Here is an 18088-nt window from a genome sequence, read left to right as displayed (position 1 = left end):
TATATAAATATATATAGGTATTACGTAGGAAGGTGGCATGGGCAGGTGGAGCCCTTGAGAATTATACTATCTTCACTCTCACAAATGCTCTCAATTCGTACATTTAGTGTAGCACATCATTATGAGGGGGCATGGGCTTTATTGTCCTGCCAAAAGCGGCTCATGTTTGTCTCATGAGTGGCCGTTCATGGCGCTAGCTACTGATAATCCCCGGCCAACAGGTGCGTGGTATGACCCAATACTTTGGAAACCCCTGATCGGATGTTAGTCAAGGAACAGGTGTATGATATGGCGTTGACAAGACTTACTTTGCTAAATCAAAACCTTGGTCTTCTTCAATCTCGGGTGGGTTGGACGGCTCACTCGGCGCCTCCCGTGATGATTCCTTGTGTTGTGATCTTGTAGGGCTAAGATTTGGCGACTTCGCAGGAGGTGGGCTACTACTTTGCGGTATTCCGCCCAGAGACGGCTTAGAAGGACTCATGTCGAAATGAGCAGCAGGTTTCAGAGGGGTGCTGCCGATGTCTGCATATTTCCAGAAGGGCGCTGGGGAACTGGTCGGCATGTGTTGACTGGGCCGCTGTGCGGTGCTTGGGGGCGCTAGTCGGGGATGAACACGGTGAGGGGCAGGTGTGACGAAAGACGCGCCTTCGTCTGGTAGATAGGATGAGGTGAGTGTCGGTGATTGATCGTGGTAGCTGGTGGAGGGAAAGCTGTTCGATGCAGATGCGGCGCCCTTCCGCGGCCTCGGTAGAGGACTGCCATCAATGGTCATGGCAGTGCTCGGAGGAGCAAGGCGGCGCGTGCTGCGATCTGGAGTCGATTGAACGGCAGCTAAGGAGGAACTCGGAGGCGATCCCGTTACGGATACCTTCCTCTTCCGCGCCGACGCAGGCTCTCTGGCATTCACGTCCCTTGGTCCATGAGTAATGTAGTTTAGTTGGTTGTTGGGTGAAGAGGGCGCGGAAGAGCCTCTGTGACCGCCTCTACCCCCCTTATATGCGCTTCGGGTCATCTCTTCCCGGGCCTCTGGGACAATCTGCCACTTCATGCCCTTCCCAGGCTCGTCTGTCGATCTGGCAACCTTGTCAAAGGCCTTATTCAGCGACAAATTATGGCGAATCGAGTTCTTTGAATAATGTTAGTAAGACCGAGGTTGCGAGGGAGTCTGACAGCATTAAGCCTTACTTGCCAACCAGCGGCTTGCTGGTGTTTGTAATATGCATAGTTGTTCATGATGAAGTTGTAGATACCGTTGAGATTCAGCTTCCTTTCTGGCGTATTGATAATCGCCTGGGTAATCATTTGCGCATAGCTGTATTGCGGCTTGATGTGTTTGTTCTCGTCAAGGCTGAGATCAATGTCGTTGGAGTTCAACAACAGCGTGCCCGAACTTGAGTAGTGTGGTGACTTGTGTTGCGACGGCGTAGGCTTACTGCGGATTGCAGAAGGAGGGGTTCCGGGCCGCTTGTAATCTGCAGGAGCCGGGGCAATAGGTTGGCGAAATTGGGAGCCTCGAGAACTTCTTATGGTCGAGCCTAGGGCGGAAGATGGCTCGTCCGGCAGATCCGTTCTCGGTTGAGGGCTCGTCATTTGTTGACGCGATAATCCAGCTCTCTTGAGATAGAGAGGATCGATGTGCAAGGGACTGATTTCGGTTGGAAGAACGAAGATCATTTCCGTGCCACCTGCCTCAAGAACCTCACCACCCTCCAGGCGCCTCAAACTCTTTTGCTTCATGGGGACATTGTTCACTTTTACGCCATTCCGTCCCTTGACCTCGAGAAACCAGATTTCTTCCTTGGAGCTGAAGTAAATCCGGGCGTGCTGACGGGAGATCATCTTGCTCGGGCCGAGATCGATGTGAATGAAGTCTTCGTCATCCTCAGTGACGCCCTCAGACGGGCGTCCAATATTGACGATGAGCTTTGTGATGTAGAAAGTCCAATCCTGGGCGGCGATTTTGGCATAGGCCTGAACACCGCTGCCATTGGCTTCATGTATCGAGTTCGCATGGTCCTTGCTGGCTTGGGGGGCGCCCTCCTTGGGAATTTGAAAGTGCTGAACTACTTGCGCGAGCAGCTGATCATCGTCGCTTACAGGTTGAGCCGACTGATCGGCAGTGAGGTTGGATTCGTCATCGTCGGCGGGTTCGGTAGGCGGAGGATCATCAACCTGATGGAAGCGGCGTTAGTGTCATCGATGATGCGAGGATCGAATTGTCAGTAGAGAGCAGAGGCATCAATTTACCTTCTTTCGTCGCTTTGCTGGCCGAGTTGGGGAGCTGTCTTCTAATCTTGCGGGGGAGGTATCGCGGCGAGTGTCGCGACGAGTGCGCTGGGAGCGCTTTGCTGAGGCAGGCATGGTGGAGGAGCCTCGAGCATGCGGCACCTCTGTGCGAAAGGGGCCTGAACAAGACGGAGGGCGGAGCGCGGGAAGGTATAAACAATGGTGGACGATTGATTGAAGTAGTTGGTCTCAGACGTGTAAGGAATGAAGGAATGGGAAAGTCGTGTCTCGTCAAGTCGTGAAGGGTGAAGGGCTGGCTGGGCTGGATCTGAAAGTCCGGGGCAGGCAAGTGCCACAAAGAGTTATGATGTCTATATAATTTCTGCGACAATGTGAGACGGGGGTAAGGTGACTGTAGTAAGAATTTTGGCGCTCCTTTGTGTCAGGACAAATGGTATTGTAAAGGGCGTCGCGAGGTTGGGAAAGGTGGGCGGGCGGTGGTGTTGAGCCGCGCTTGCGACACGCTCTCAGGATGTATGGTAGAACAAGGCAACTGAGGTAGGAACGCTGCTTGCTTGCTTGTAGAGGCGTAATTTTCTAACGTCGTGATGGCCGTGTAAGTGACGCCACCGAAGGCAGCAGAGTGGTAGGTGTTCCGTACTGGAAGGTATAAGAAGAGGAAGGAGATGAGTGGTGGGAGCTGAAGTTGTGTGAAAGCCGTATTGGATGTGCAAGGGTTTGAAATGGTGACGGTCGCGAAATTCTGGTAAACGCGTCGCTTTTTCGAGAGAAGGGGGAGGCGTTAATTGGTAACACGGCACTGTGCGGGCACTTTGGTAGAGCACCTCACCCCTCACCCTCAGACTTCAGTGAATGGAAGGGGGCGCCCAAAGGGGGGGGCGCGGCCCCAACCCGTCTCGTACCTAGGTAGCCTATAGCCTGTAGGTAAAGGTGGTAGGGTATTACTACGTAGCTGACCAGCCCGTGCTCTTTGCCCCACAGCGCACCTCTTCCCCAAGTCCCCCCCCCACCCTCTGCCCTCCCATTGTCCATGTTTTCTGGTCATTCTGCTGGTTGGGTCACCACTTCACGCGTACAGTATGACTAAACTTTTCTTAACAGTGCGGCGCCCCGAGAACCTGGCTGAGCTCAAGTGCTGAACCTTCTTGAGCATTTTCTTTGAGCCCTCCACTGTCGCCTTCAGCTCTGAGGTTCCTCACATACCACTCCTACCTTGATTCCTGCTCATTCAGCAGCCCAAGGTAATTGGATCCCTTCCCGTCCACCGGTCAGGCACCTTCATATGCCTGAAGCCACTCCTGCCTGACGTAATCATCTCCACTAAGCCAAGTACCGGTAGGTATTTCGTACAGAGCAAGGTAAGATATGCATAGGTACGGTACCCTCCAGAGGTCCAAGTTCCTACCTCAAAACAAGACCCCGTCTGCCCTGCCGTGCCGAAAGCCTTGAACACCTTTCGATATTGGGAGTTGGAATCAGCCCAATTGCTTCTACCCAAGGTACCCCTTGATAGTATGTCTGAAGGGGCCTTGGCTGGTCCAACACGATATTTCGACACCTCATTCCTCGCCTTGGTGCAGCGGCGTATCTCGCTCGCCGAGGTTGACTCACACTGGGATGTGCACGACCGCCTGCTGGCTTGTGTATGACCTCGAAATGGGAGCCCCGATTGGCCCCTACTCAAGGGGGGAGAGAATGTCTGCTCACATTTTCGTATTTCTCCTTTTGCTGGAATCTAAGGTCCCCCGTGCTGTGAGACAACTTGGATGCGTGCCAGTCAAGCCAGTCAACTTTCCCAGATGCCTGCGGGTGGTGCTCCCGCTCACTTGCTGCTAACGCTCCCTTGTTTTCAATAAGGACCAACATGGTTTCGCCCTTGGTGGGGAAAACCATTAGTTCATTTACAAGCCGATCATAAAGCAAGTGCCAGCTCAAGGCCGTCTACGAATGGCTAGGTAGTCGTGCTGGAGGGAGAACTCTCTCCTACCTCAAGCAATGGTCAACGTCAAGAGGGCAAGTGAGTACCGCAAGACGGGGTGCATGCACTGGTTGATGGAAGATGGGACGGTAGATCAGCGTCCGTTGCCCGATGGGGGCGGATGCCGTCGCCGGCCGCCCTAAGCCCGGCCCACGCCCAAGACCTACCCCACTACCGGGTTCACTTGACGCACTTCAACGGCCCAAATGGACCTGGCACTGAGATTGCAAAGCCCAAGTCCCGTCCCGTTCCCTACCAGTTTCGGGATCCATCCGCAGTAAACCCCCCCGGCTCACATTGCCGGACCATCTATGATTGGTGCAGCCCGGCGAAGCCATCTTGACTACTTACCTTCATAATTCAGGTTAGAACAAAACAGCATGCACGAGATCATCACTCTCCAGCTAGGCCAGTTGAGCAACTATGCTGCAACTCATTTTTGGAACACCCAGGTATTCAGACGTTTAGCTCTATCAACAGCGAATCCCATGCGTCTTATTCTAAACACAAACTGACCTTGTTGCCAGGAATCCTACTTCACTTACTCTGGTCAGGACGAATCCCCGGTGAACCACGACGTTCACTGGCGTCCGGGTGTGGCCCTGGATGGCTCCGAGACCTTCCTCCCGCGTACCGTCGTCTATGATCTAAAGGGCGGATTCGGCTCGCTTCGCAAGATCAACGCCTTGTACGACGCAAGCCAGGAAGAGGCACCTGCTCACTTATGGTCCGTAACGCGCCCATCTTTATTTGACCCCAGCCGTTGGCCTTTTTTCAAGTATCCCAGACCGGCCACCTAACATGCCACCGCCGACCCCAGGGAAGGATCTGCGCAAGTACACAAACAGACATCGGTAGAGCCGAGCGCCTATCAGAAAAGTCTTGACCTCGGCACGCCTGCCCCAAAGCTCAAGTCCTCCGACGTGCGGTATTGGTCCGACTTTTCGCGCGTCTACTACCACCCAAAGTCTCTCAACCAGCTCTATGACTATGAGATCAACTCCTCCATCAGGCCCTTTGACAAGTGGTCTCTGGGCAGGGAATTGTTCGATTCTCTAGACAAGGAACATGACATTGTCGATCGAGACTTCCGTCCCTTCGTAGAGGAGGCCGATCAGATGCAGGGCCTCCAGATCGTGACAACTATAGACGACGCCTGGGGAGGTTTCGCGACCGAGTATGTAGAGCGCCTGCGAGATGAGTATGGCAAGACTACAATTTGGGTGTGGGGTCTGCAGACTCCTGTACCCGCTGCCCGCATCGTAAGTTTCAAACTTCGTTTGCGCGCTCATTACACTCCTTAGCCTAGCTAATGATAACGCTAGGACCAAAGACGCCTCCAGCTCGCCAACACTGCAAGGGCAGTCAAGGACATGTGTGAGCACGCCTCGATGCTGGTTCCCATGGCTCTCCCCCAAGCACGGTTGAGCTCAAACATCAGCATCAACATGCAATCTCCTTGGCAAACCACGGCCTTGCTAAGTACGGCCATGGAAACAGCAGGGATCGCTTCCCGGCTCAACTCAACCAGCTCTGGCAGTGGTCTACAGGCGACGCTCGGCGAGCTGGTGAGTGGGTTGAATCTACGCGGCAGACAGACCATGAGCCGTCTGCAAATGACCGTCGTCGACCCAGCCTCGGAAACGAAACAAGACACCCGCGCACCAGAGTCAGGTTTGGATGATGACAAAGCTGGCGAGTTAACCAAGCTTGACACGGACTTGTTTGATATCCTCCGACCCAAGCCTACTCCTGGAAGAAGGAATATGAATGGCGGAGGCGGCAAGCCTCACCTTTTCGGGCAGACAATCACTACACGTGGCTCGCAGCAAGTCATGAAACACGACGAGGACGAGGGCGGCGATAGCCGGCAACGGCCAAGGGCTGCGCTCATAGAGACTAGTACACAAAGGTATGCCAGAAAAGACAACTACCGCTATCCTTCCAAAGGCTTGCTCGTAATTTGACAACTGACTCATGATGGCAGGTATCTCACCGATAGGGGCTTCCCTATGCTCGACAGTTTCCCCGAGATCTACCTCGACGGCAGCGGCAAGCCGTTGAGCGATTCGTTTGGCGTCAAGACCAGTCTTTCCACAGATACTTCAGTGTCTGCCGCGCTGAATGCCCTGCGCACTACCGTCGCGTCCTCTCTTGGCGTGGAGGACCGGGAAGACATTAGCAATGAGCTAGCCGACTTCGCCGAGGCGTATCGAGAAGGATGGTCAAGTGGTAGCGATGATGACGATGATTGAGGTAGCCTGAATCAGCTATAATCAATCTCGACCAATCAGTACGTCAAGCGAAACGGCTCGAGAATCGTGGAGACCTCAGATGGACAGAGAGGCACGGACACCTCTAGTCGCCTAGGCACCCACGAAGTCACAAGATATCAGAGCAAGGCAAGGGTAGAGATTGGGGACAAAGCATAGTCAATCCTCTAAATCGATGGTATCTAGTATACAACTGGCTTCGCCTTGACTCAATAGCCCTGCCCGTGTTTGCGTGAAGAAGCATAGAGAAATGAATTCGTCCTGCATTACAAAGCGTACGTGCCCCAAAGTGCATCCTCGTGGGCGACAGTAATGTTCCTGATGCTCTTTAGTAGTCTCCGCTCGTCTCAGGCCAGAACGAGCAACCTACCAAAGCCCACAAAACATACCGAGTATGTTGCTGCTTTTGCTTTTGCGATCTCCACCCAAAGTTGGGTTATGGAAGGGGGTCTTGCAGGTAAAGTGTGGATACACTGGCATCAGGGTAATGCCGGGTCGTCGATGGCTTTTTTTTCTCTTTCAGTTCCCTTTCCCCCTTTCTTTTTTTGTGTCTATTTCGCTTTCTCTCTCTGAGTGTGTTATCCAGTGTTGGTACGGTATGAGACAGTCCGTGTTGTAGGACGTCAAACTCGAAGATGTGATTTGGCCTATTGGTCAGTGGATCAGAGGCAAAAGATGCTACCAATGCTGACAGTCTTTATTAGGGTCGATGGCGTGGGACACTTTGGTCCAAAGTCCATACTCAACCGGCAGCCGTGACAGAAGCTTGCTGGCGCTTGGCGGGTGGTTCTTGGTTTTCCTATACAACGTGTCAGCCATGCGCTTACCAAAGCTTCGCTAGTCTTGTGATGAGCCCTCAAGCGCAGCCGTGAACTAAACCAGTGCAGTACCTCTGAAGCACTCCTCTTCTTGATCTGAGCCGCGCCGTTCGCGTTCGGGATGACACGCTTCTTCTGAGGCTTCTGAGGCTTCGTTTCGTTGGCTTCAAAGACGTCGTCGGGAAGGTTGAAGCTGTCCTGAACTTAGCAAATGCCACCAAAGAAAATATGCCCGTATCGCCTACCTCCGCACGTGCTGAACATTCAACGAGTTGAGAACCGCGTCGTACTTTTCCCACTGTGTACATAAGGTCTTGAAATTCTCGACTTGATAGGATAGATCAAGTGATTTCGCGCCTAAACAGTTAGCTGCCATGCCACTTTGACCCAGACTGAAAGGTGAAGCCCGATTTTTGAACTCGTTTTCGTTAGCGGCAGCAGACTTACCTTCGCTCAGGGTCAGCCCGATGTAGTGCGTGGTGGTAAAGACGTCGGTATAAGGGTTATGCTTCGGGATCTGATTGGGAGCTTTGGAATTCTCGTCTTCCGACTTGACTCCTTCCGTCTTCAGACCTGGCTGTGTCTCATTTTCTTCAGTCTTGAGCCCATGTACGTTGTCAGTGGGTTCCGTCTTGAGCCCTGGGATGTCGCTCATGTCGGGCTTCGTTTCAATCGGCTCAACCTTTTCGACCTTCGTCTCTTGCTCAAAGTCCTCTTGTTTGACGTCGCTATCCTTTGCTAGGAACGAGAAACTGCCAGCTTGAACCTGGGAAACTTCTGCGTCGTTCGCACACCTGTGCCGACGCTCGTAACCTTTGTTGAATGCATGGGCCAAAGCTATCGATTGGTGCTGTTCCAAGCCTTGAACCAAAACACGGACCTTGGATTCCACATAGCCTGACCAGATCTTGTGTGCTTCTTTGTCTGTGCTAGCAGTGATGACAGAGATATAATACTTGTACCCCTTGGTGAAGAAAGTATGCTTGACAAACAGATCGCTCCAGGGGCTTTTGCCTAACATGATGTTGTCGGTAATGTCGCATCCTCTGCTGAGCTCTTGCTGGATGACAGTCATGGCTGACCGGGTAATGTTGTACGTGGCGCACATGGAAGGGTAGGCCGGGGTAATTACAGGCATCAGATGAAATTGATCGCCCTTGTATAGCTATACTTTGATTAGCACATATGAAGCTAGGGCCAGGGAAGTAGGGAAAGCAAACCTTCGGATTCCAAACGCGGACCTGCAAAGGGCCGCCTTCAACGTGCTTCAGAAGGACGGGCTGTGGCCATGGCCAGCGGCGCATGATGTGGAAGAATTTGTTGACGATGACGGAGCTCGCGGCTTTGGGGTATAGTTGGCAGACGCGAGCAACCAGCATGGCCCAGGCCACGCCACCAGGAAATCCCATGATGTTTGCGTAGATGGCCCGACGCTGCGCCCAAAGCTTGATGGCACGCAAGGCCAACTTGAAGGTGCTTTCCTCGGGAACCAAGCTGAGAATCTCATCTGTAACCCGTGTGCCATTGAGCGACCGAAGCTCAGCCTCATCTAGACCTCGAAGAAGGCCGGAGTCTTGGACAGTAAAGTCCTTGTTCAATTGCTTTAGCATAGCAATGCGAGAAAAGATCAGGTCGATACTGATGCCATCGAACTCGAATTTGATGATTGGCACGAAGGCGTCGGCTACCACTGCCATATCGGTGATTGAGCCAGGAGGCGCCATTTCCTTCAGCAGGTTAGGGAAGATTTCGAAGTAGTCGGCTCGTGTTACGTATTTCGGAGCGACAACGAGAGTGTCGATATCGGAGCCAGGGCCGAAGACGCCCAAGCGAAAACTGCCATAGGTGAAGATCTTCCCTCTAGCGTCTCTAATGAGAGCTTCGTTGCCTGCCTCCCTTTTCCGTGCCACTCGTTTCACGAATTCGTCGCATATCCGCTCGAGGTGCGCAATGACTTCGTATCTATGGACAACCGCGAAGATCGTTAGCAAGAACAGATCGGGAATGACCGGGGGCTTGGTACGAAGACTTGCCTCTTTTGGGTATCCGCAGCGCTCTCAAAAGTATTTTGCTTCCTCAACTCTTCCATGAGCATTTCCTTCGCTTGATTTTCCGCCTCGGTGGGAAGAGCAGTAGAGATGGGCGGCGTCACGCCCAACGGTCTTTCCTCGCTAGCCATGGCTGATTGTTGCTTCTGGAAGAAATAGATGCGATAAGTAAATAGAGAAGGACAGGCTTAGCTGGAGAAGCGACGGTTGGGCGACCCTGGTGATGGAAGGAGGATAGCGAAAGAAGTAATAGAGAAAGGAAAAGGCTGTCAAAGGGGAAGCTTCCACTGCGAGAACAACCAAGCCGAAGTAGGTATCGCTGTGATAACTTAGCCCAAACTAGATGGTCACCAAGTGCCTTGCAGCTGGAGAACTGGTACCGTTCACCTCTAGGACGCGAGGCACAAAGGTCTGAGTGAGGCAAGGTACGGATGGGTAAGGTGGACAGTCAAGGTCCCGTTGTTGAAGTGGCAGGCTAGGAAAGCAGGCGCGTTTGCACAGTGGAGAATAGACCTAAGGTAGGCTGCTCTTCATTAGCCAATGAAAGGCGGCGGAACCGACCCACCCACTTTGGATGCTGGACAGTGGGCCACTGAGCGCCCAGCCCAGTGTGCCGGTCAATGTTGTCAACGACTCAAAGGCCCTGGGCAGACCTCCATCACCATAGCGGCATGAGTACACGCAGGCTGTACAGTTCACAACTTCAAAGAATCCCATCAACTAAGGTACCCAGAGTGGCTAGTATTTTCTACTCTCCATACGAACGCCCAATAGGGTATGTACGCCCGATAGCTGCCATGATTTCGGGTGAAACGCCATGCCCAGATGCCACCGTTAGTTCGCTACTATGGTGACTCTAAACAAGCAACCATGCCAAACCGCCCAGGATCCCAATACCACCGACCATCTCCAGCGTCTTCCAACCCTGCCACCTAAAGTCGGCATTAAGCTGAAGCAAGCCCAAAGGATCCTGATGTCTTACAAGCCCCCAATCTAGGCCAGACCCTGTACTGTGTCTCCTCTTACGGAGAGACTGCCGACATTCTCCCCGTCCTCTTGTTCTCGTCAACGCCATATCTTCGCCGCCTGATGCTGAGCGGCCATCTCTCCAAGTTTCCCTCGACAACATAGCCGCCTGCTCCCATGCCCTGAGCTCTTGCATCCGTTTTTCGTTGGCCAGGCTGCGTTGTAAATCTGCCGCCCAGTTCGTGAGCTGCACTCGGCAGAGTCGTTCATTACAAGCAGCATAGTTTGGAGCGCGACTCATGGCAAGAGGAGTCAGTGATCCGGCCCTAGGACGCATCAACCACATATCCGTCGAGCCTTCTGACTTTGAGGCGAAGCCGGAGACGTTACTAGGCCCAGGGTGACGAGTGCGCCAACCCAGAAGCTTTGCTGCGGCAGCATGGCGAAGCCAAGTTGCGCCATTCACGCAGAATATGTTTTCCACTAACTGCGAGAGATCGGAGGGCACAAAAGGTTGCACATACTCGGAGCTCATGAGCAGACTGGCGTCCATGACCTCTGAATCCGATCCTAACTCGCTAGAAGCAGCATATATATGTTGTTCTCCTACGCCATCCGTCAAGGGATCGAAAGAGAACAGCCCGAGGCCAGCCTCAGCAAGTTGTTGGGCAATGTGCTTCTTAGCCGCTGCTGTCTGCTCTAATGTCAAAGTGTCGGCATGCGCAATGAGTGGAATAATATTGGTCAGTGCCTCCAGTTGACGGAGATAATGTATATCAGTCGCAGACAGACCTAAGATGATTTGAGTGTTTGTGCTTTCATTTCGTGATAGCGTAGTTTCTTACCTGAACTGGGAATCATGTAGAGCACCGCATCAACAAGCAAGCCGCCGCTTCCACTGATTGTTTTTAGAACATCGGGGTCTTCTAGACCGTCGAGACGGCTCTTTTGAAGGTATGATTCAACGTATTGTGAGACTTGGCCCATAGTATCCGTTGGCTATTATCTTGTTAGTCAATTCGAGGCTCGTAAGGGTGAATTGCTTGCAGAACATACGCGACATGTTTCCTGATATCCAGGCGTATCAACCAGACAGATGTTTCTGTCTAGAATTGTGTCCTCTAGTTGAATCGGACCAGGCGTAGGGGATGAAAAGGCCGAATCCTTCCACCAGGAGGGGTACGGTTTGGTGCTGGCTAAAGTCTCTGTGATTTGGAAAGTGCCCTGAGATATCGGAGGACTATTCGGCATCGTATTTGCTGGCAGGAAACCTTTGGACGCCATTGCCACTGGCACGGTAGGGTCGACGTGTACGATGTGCGAGCAAGATTGTGTTATAGTTCGGATCAAAGCGGTCTTCCCTACGCCTGAGAAGACACGTTTCATCAGCGAATGCTTTATTCTTGGAGCACAAGATCATACAATACCTGATTTACCAGCTACGAGTAGCTTGAGCCTACCAAGGCCCTTTCCAGCTTCTGTGAAGGGTCTCCGACGAGGGACGTTGATGGTGGGCATAATGAACTGCTGAGCAACCTCGCCACTGTATATACTTTGGGGGCGACCAGCGTCCGAGGTTCCGAAGGCACTCATGACAAAGCTTTCCTGGTATTCCGAAAGCGATCCAGCTAGCGAGTTGGGCCGCGATGACGAACTGCTGATAGCAGAGCATGGTCCTGATACGCCATAGAGTATGGGAGTCATAGGTTGAGACAGAGACGGCGGAGGAGGTGTCGGTATCCCCGCCGACGAGGGGTTGCTGGTACAATTTGGCCGATGAGATACGGCATCATGGTGTTGCAAAGATGATGTATAACGCGAAGTGGGTGGTGGAGCTGTGCCAGATTCACGTCTCTGCGTTGATCCGTCGCTGGGGGTCGCGGAGGTAGCTTGTTTCCGCTGTTCGCGCGCCCGAGGAGCAGAAAAAGGATGCGATGGCAAGGAGGCTTCCATGGTAGCTTCGTCAGCGAGGATAAAGGACATGTGTGAGGCGGTACTCTGCGAAGCCGAAGCGATGTTTTCGTTGGCCCCATCACCTGAGGAGAGATTCCCCGGGAACAAGTCGCATCCAGCTAAGGGTCGCATGTCGACGCGACAGTATCATCAGATCGTTATTACTTGGAGCGTATATGTGGTTCACGTAAATTTTGGAAAGAGCTTCGTAGTAGGGCACATAAGCGCCACTTATGCACAGAGTAGCGTTGACGGAATGCCAGGCTGAGATAGTTAGTAAAGTAGGTGAGTAGGTAAGGTATGGAAGGTAAGAGGTCGGTTGTGTCGTTGACCGACGAGACGAGAGGGGTCTGATGGCGATAAGGTCATCCCGCAAGGGTGGAGAGGCGATAAGAGGCCCAAGTGGAGCGAGTGACTACTTTTGTACTAGTGCGGGGTGATAATGGAGACTGCCACGGGAAGCAGCTGGTCGGTCACCAGTCCCTTGCCCACGCCGAACCTGAGGTGAGAGCCGTTTTTTTCCTACTTACCTTACCGTGCTACCTACCTTAGGTAGGTAGTAACATTAACGCGCGCCAACCCTATCATAGGATAGGTACACGTTGACACGTCAAGAAAGAGATGCCATGGAGTTCCGCACTATGTACCATGATTAGGGGAAGTTTTTCCTTTGTTCGAGATCGGAAATCAAGTTGATTCCTCTTACGCTTGTCTCAACTATAGCTTGAAAACAATATATTGGACCGGCATGAGGTAGCAAAAACTAGGAAGTAAGTGGTGGGGTCCCGGCCTCCTCTTCACGTCTCCGCAAGGTGCAAGGTCGACCGACAGGCTGAATGCGACCCAACACTAACCACGCCGCAACCGCACCACTATCTGTCGTCACTCCTTTCAGCTCCGACAATCATTTGAACACACACTTAGTTATCCGCACTGCACTATTGCTTGATCATACCATTAGCTGTCGACCACAACGCAAGCCATCCATCCCAACCATCCCGCATACAGAGTTTTCAGGCAACTTTACTCGTCGTGCGAGCCCCTATCGTAGCACACGTCTTGGGCTGGCGCGCATCGCAACTCTCTGTTTTCTCCTCTTCCAGTCAGCCTCGTCGACGACTGCCTCTACGATCCCAAGCCGAGCCTAAGAATCTTGTTTGTTGATTCTGTCGACACGGTGAACTTCTCCGCACTACCCACAATCTCAACATCGTTGCCAGCTCCATTCAGCAGACATGGACGGCAAGAGACACCCAAGCTCGTTCCAGCAGCTTGAGAAGCTTGGCGAGGGCACCTATGCTACCGTATGCCCTTTCAGTTCCACACTTCATGCGCGTAGAGACTGACTGTTTATTTGTAGGTGTTCAAAGGTCGTAACCGGCAGACTGGAGAGCTTGTCGCTCTCAAAGAAATCCACTTGGACTCGGAAGAAGGCACCCCCTCGACGGCGATAAGAGAGATCTCGCTCATGAAGGAGCTGAAGCACGAGAACATTGTCGCCCTCCACGATGTGATCCACACCGAGAATAAGCTGATGTTGGTGTTTGAATACATGGATGGAGATCTTAAGAAATACATGGACACCCATGGCGATAGAGGCGCCCTCAAGCCTCACCAGATCAAGTCGTTCATGTATCAACTGCTGAGAGGCATCGACTTCTGCCACCAGAACAGAGTTTTACATCGAGACCTGAAGCCTCAGAATCTCCTAATTAACGGCAAGGGACAGCTGAAGCTTGGCGATTTCGGCCTTGCTCGTGCCTTCGGCATTCCCGTCAACACGTTCTCGAACGAGGTGGTCACGTTGTGGTATCGCGCACCAGATGTCCTTTTGGGCAGCAGAACGTACAACACCAGCATTGACATCTGGTCTGCGGGATGTATCATGGCGGAAATGTACACCGGCAGACCACTGTTCCCTGGCACAACAAACGAGGACCAGATTATTCGTATCTTCCGCATCATGGGAACCCCAACCGAACGAACCTGGACTGGCATTACGCAATTCCCCGAGTACAAACCCACTTTCCAGATGTACGCCACTCAAGACCTTCGTCAGATTCTTCCTCAGATCGATCCTACTGGCATCGATTTGCTCCAACGAATGCTGCAGCTACGCCCCGAACTTCGCATCAGTGCTCACGAAGCCCTCAAGCACCCCTGGTTCAACGATATCGTCATGCAACAGCATCAGCAGCAAGCTTTGCAAGCACAAGCTAGAGCCTACCCGGGACAAGGGTCTTACGAAAATTACTGATTCTCGGGCTTCGAACCGTGGCTAGGCGCCCGCATGCATTTGTGGTTTATGCTTTTACGGGATCGGGGGTCTGCTATGCATTATTTGCATCGGCAGCAATGAGTTGCAACTTCATAGTGGAGGGTATGGCATTGTTGGCAGGCTTTGCCAAAGGGGCATTACGGGCGTTACTGATAACTTCGCTTCTTTTGGCGTTGTGTGCGGGAGCGAGGGTGATTATGACAGTCGCGAGTATCGCTCGCAACTAAGTAGTAAACAATGCAATCCAAGAGTCCCGCTTATTGTATATTTACGAAGTGTAGAAGATTGTACATATGGCGTGCCTTCTATGGGCCGCCATCCAAGTCGAAGTGTCATTATTCTTTGTTAACCAGGCTATCATCTACAGGACTCTTAAACTGCTTGTCCTCGGGTTCGCGCTCCCATGTCTCAGCAAGAGCGAATGCCGGGCTGTCACGAGAATATCCCGCACTTATCCTCAGCTCTTGCACCATGTCTCTGACAGTCTTGGCGACTTCTACACGCAGCTGGATCGCTTCAGGATGGTCCTTCAGGGACTCTGGTACTTCGCCGACGCTCAATGGTTTGCCTCGGGCCTCCACTTCTTTCTGCACGATACGCTTCCACTTTAGACGCTGCTCTCTGAAGGCCTCGCCCACTTCAAGAGCCTCGCCGTAAAAGACGCGAATCTTGGCACCGATGCGTGGGAGAAATCGCAGCCACTTCCTATCCTCCGGCATGATGTCTGAGAATCCGTCGATGAACATGGGAACGAGCTGGGGGGCCGGGTCGGATTCGAGGATCAACCGGGAAACACCCCACTTGAAATAACGGAGGGTTCGTTCAGGATTTTGATGCGTACAGCCTTCGGGGAACACGTGAACCCACGCGCCGTGCTTGCTTCTGTAGTAAGTGGGCGCGGAAAATACTTCGTTGTTTCCAGCTTCGAAGGCGGCTTTGAAGGGGAACAGTGCCCCGGGGCCGGATACTAAGCGGATGGCCTGGGTCATGGTGGGCTGGAATAATCCGCCATAGGGGGAGTGCAGCAAGCGATATGTCGGCAAAACCTGACCGAGGGTAAAGAACGTTTTGAAAGCGCTGCGATTTTGTTAGTGGAGGCCCCTCAATGTCCAGTTGAAACATGGGTTGTCTTTACCGGTTCTTGAAGCAGATGTCATGAGCACCCAGACCCCATCTCGCACTCAGGGGGTACATATTGTACTTGAGCGGCAGCACACCCCATATTAGGGGGTCGTCTAAACTATTGATTCAAGACGCGTCAGATCGGCACGAGAGACGGGTCTTTACTTTTGAAAAAACTAAATGAAAAAACTCACACGCTGATGTGGTTTGAGACTGCAATCCATAGTTGTCAGTTATAAGCTCATCATCTTTGAGAGAACACGACAAGGATAAAGTACCAGTGATGAGACCACGTTCAGGAGTCTCGGCTCGACGCTTGTCCAGAACTTCTAAAAATCGAGCTTGGTTCTCGGTCTGGACATCATGAAAGGTGTATAAGAAGGCTCTAGAGATGGCACCAGTAAGGCCCATTATAGCCGAAGACGCCATGCGCCATGGTAGGCTTGGCTCACTTGGCCTCTCCTCCAAGGCCGTCATGTTTCTTTTCTACAAGTGTGGCGCGCGGGAAGACAGTCTTCGACCTCGCCGGCCCGAACTAGTGAAATGAGTGAAAGGGAGGAAAGTGACTGGGTGACAGTAGGTGGCACGGTGATTGGAGCGAATCAACCGCGTCATAAATCCACCTCTTCGGGCCAATGACGAACACGTGATTAGGAAAGGTAATTGACAAAAAATTCACACGCTGTGTATGAACAGTAAGAAGAAGATTGTATCAGCCATTGGCACTCCGAGTTTGGCTGCCGATTGGAATCCAAGATGAGGATCGAGAAAAAAGCTGTCTTTGCCTTACATTAGAGTGGGTCGCTATAGAGCATTCATCTCGCTAAGAGGGTAGACGCGCTCGATAAGTACATAAGGATATTTCAGTACCGCGAATACGGCTCACGACGCCTGGGCCATGTTCCCTGTCACTCTGACATGTCTTTCTGCTTTGCCTGGACAATGGTATCCTGGTCCGTCTCAACTTCCTTACCCACTCGTCTATCTCGTTACCTTACTTTAATACGAGGTAATTGCTTGACTTCTTCACAATCCACCACCTCATCCTTCAACTAAACCAGATCGAGAATCCAACGTTATCATTTAACAGAGCGTTCATACCACGGTTCCTATTTTGCTCAACTTTAGTAGATTTGTCTGTCTCGCCAAGTTCCTTGTCACAATCAACACCATGGCACACAGTAAGCCCTCAACCTTCAAGTACATCCCCTCATATGCATCTGTTCGTGGATCTGACTATCTATAGGCAAAAGAAACACGTCGCGTAGCGTCTTCACCTCTTACGAGCGTGATATGGCCAAGGCTGCATGGGCATCCACCTCAGCCCGTTTGTCTCGCGATTCTTTTCTCCCCTTTGGCTCTTGCTACCTCTGCCTTGAGATGGCTAGGGACCCAGTCTCATGTAGTCACGGCGACATTTTCTGTCGAGAGTGCGCTGTGGCCAATCTGCTCGCGCAGAAGAAGGAAATCAAGCGCGAAGAAAAACTTCGGGAGAAGAATGAGCAGGCGACCTTGGAGGCGCAGGCACAACAAGATGCTGAAGCCCAAGAACGTGCCGTCAAAGATTTTGAGAGTATCCAAGCAGGGCTGAAACCGTCGGCTGCGGCAACGGCATCTTCATCATCCAGTCTATCGACCAAAATCGAGGAAGCCGACCCCAACACCACCAAAGACATTCAGGTCACCAAGAGGAAGTTTGTGCTGGACCAGGATGAGTTGGACAGAATTGCCAAGGAGGATCGCACGAAGGCCAAAAAGTTGATTAAAGCTGAGAAAGTATGCTACTATCTACCCTTAGACCCCGATTACCCAGCTATGCCATGCTAACTCTTTCTAGGCATCCAAGGAGAGTATACCGTTCTTCTGGACACCAGGGCAAACACCAGATGCCAATGCAGCTCGTATGGCGGAAGGTTTGGCAGCCGCTCCCAAAAAGATTAAGCTGGCGCCCATCTGCCCGGCTTCGGTAGACGAGTCTCGGCATTCCTTCTCACTCAAGAGTCTCACTTCGCTCGAATTCAAAGAAGAGCTCGACACCAAGACCAACTCCAGCCGGCGCATTTGCCCGTCCTGTGTCAAGACACTCGGCAATGCCTCGCGACCTCTTATGGCCGAAAAGTGCGGTCACGTCATTTGCCGCAATTGCGCTGTGAAGTTTATGACACCGCAAGAAAATGCATGCTATGTGTGCGATGCTAGGGTTCCTGCGGCCCGCCCAGATAGCAAGCACAAGGAACCTAAACAGGAATTTGCCGGGCTGATAGAACTCAGGTCCGAGGGCACTGGGTTCTCTGCTCGGGGAGCAAGCAAAGTTGAGAAAAGCGGCGTCGCTTTCCAATGCTAATGCAGTCGTGCTCATGACCTGCATAGCACGGTTCATGTGAATTGGCAAAGGCACCGTC

At 52.3% G+C, this 18088-nt stretch overlaps 7 protein-coding genes across 7 annotated transcripts; 3 read left to right on the top strand and 4 right to left on the bottom strand.

The window, feature by feature from the left end:
- Positions 1 to 171: 171 nt before the first annotated feature.
- CCOS01_02482 (fork head domain-containing protein) lies at positions 172 to 2364 on the bottom strand (the record flags this gene model as incomplete). The annotated part of the gene is made up of 4 exons (XM_060450672.1): positions 172 to 253; positions 309 to 1129; positions 1189 to 2175; positions 2251 to 2364. The coding sequence occupies 4 exons, from the start codon at positions 2362 to 2364 to the stop codon at positions 172 to 174; spliced, it is 2004 nt and encodes a 667-aa protein (XP_060319322.1).
- Positions 2365 to 4608: 2244 nt separating this feature from the next.
- Positions 4609 to 6483, top strand: CCOS01_02481 (misato Segment II myosin-like domain-containing protein; the record flags this gene model as incomplete). The annotated part of the gene is made up of 5 exons (XM_060450671.1): positions 4609 to 4680; positions 4756 to 4955; positions 5049 to 5490; positions 5554 to 6140; positions 6216 to 6483. 5 exons carry the CDS (start codon positions 4609 to 4611, stop codon positions 6481 to 6483), a joined length of 1569 nt encoding a protein of 522 aa, XP_060319321.1.
- Positions 6484 to 7243: 760 nt separating this feature from the next.
- CCOS01_02480 (uncharacterized protein) lies at positions 7244 to 9498 on the bottom strand (the record flags this gene model as incomplete). The annotated part of the gene is made up of 6 exons (XM_060450670.1): positions 7244 to 7300; positions 7392 to 7512; positions 7565 to 7676; positions 7767 to 8484; positions 8561 to 9281; positions 9401 to 9498. The coding sequence occupies 6 exons, from the start codon at positions 9496 to 9498 to the stop codon at positions 7244 to 7246; spliced, it is 1827 nt and encodes a 608-aa protein (XP_060319320.1).
- Positions 9499 to 10223: 725 nt separating this feature from the next.
- On the bottom strand, positions 10224 to 12316 carry CCOS01_02479 (heat shock protein; the record flags this gene model as incomplete). The annotated part of the gene is made up of 4 exons (XM_060450669.1): positions 10224 to 11032; positions 11179 to 11332; positions 11390 to 11700; positions 11770 to 12316. 4 exons carry the CDS (start codon positions 12314 to 12316, stop codon positions 10224 to 10226), a joined length of 1821 nt encoding a protein of 606 aa, XP_060319319.1.
- A 1205-nt stretch (positions 12317 to 13521) lies between these two features.
- Positions 13522 to 14543, top strand: CCOS01_02478 (uncharacterized protein; the record flags this gene model as incomplete). The annotated part of the gene is made up of 2 exons (XM_060450668.1): positions 13522 to 13590; positions 13647 to 14543. The coding sequence occupies 2 exons, from the start codon at positions 13522 to 13524 to the stop codon at positions 14541 to 14543; spliced, it is 966 nt and encodes a 321-aa protein (XP_060319318.1).
- Positions 14544 to 14899: 356 nt separating this feature from the next.
- Positions 14900 to 16163, bottom strand: CCOS01_02477 (acyltransferase; the record flags this gene model as incomplete). The annotated part of the gene is made up of 4 exons (XM_060450667.1): positions 14900 to 15641; positions 15700 to 15804; positions 15881 to 15899; positions 15965 to 16163. The coding sequence occupies 4 exons, from the start codon at positions 16161 to 16163 to the stop codon at positions 14900 to 14902; spliced, it is 1065 nt and encodes a 354-aa protein (XP_060319317.1).
- Positions 16164 to 16857: 694 nt separating this feature from the next.
- Positions 16858 to 18030, top strand: CCOS01_02476 (RING finger domain-containing protein; the record flags this gene model as incomplete). The annotated part of the gene is made up of 3 exons (XM_060450666.1): positions 16858 to 16867; positions 16933 to 17462; positions 17524 to 18030. The coding sequence occupies 3 exons, from the start codon at positions 16858 to 16860 to the stop codon at positions 18028 to 18030; spliced, it is 1047 nt and encodes a 348-aa protein (XP_060319316.1).
- Between the last annotated feature and the right edge of the window lie 58 nt (positions 18031 to 18088).

Source organism: Colletotrichum costaricense (assembly GCF_030867565.1).
Source record: "Colletotrichum costaricense strain IMI 309622 chromosome Unknown Scaffold_2.1, whole genome shotgun sequence".
NCBI classification, from domain to species: Eukaryota; Fungi; Ascomycota; class Sordariomycetes; order Glomerellales; family Glomerellaceae; genus Colletotrichum; species Colletotrichum costaricense.
The sequence above is the reverse complement of the archived record's forward strand: the minus strand, read 5'-3'. Positions and strand labels throughout refer to the sequence as shown.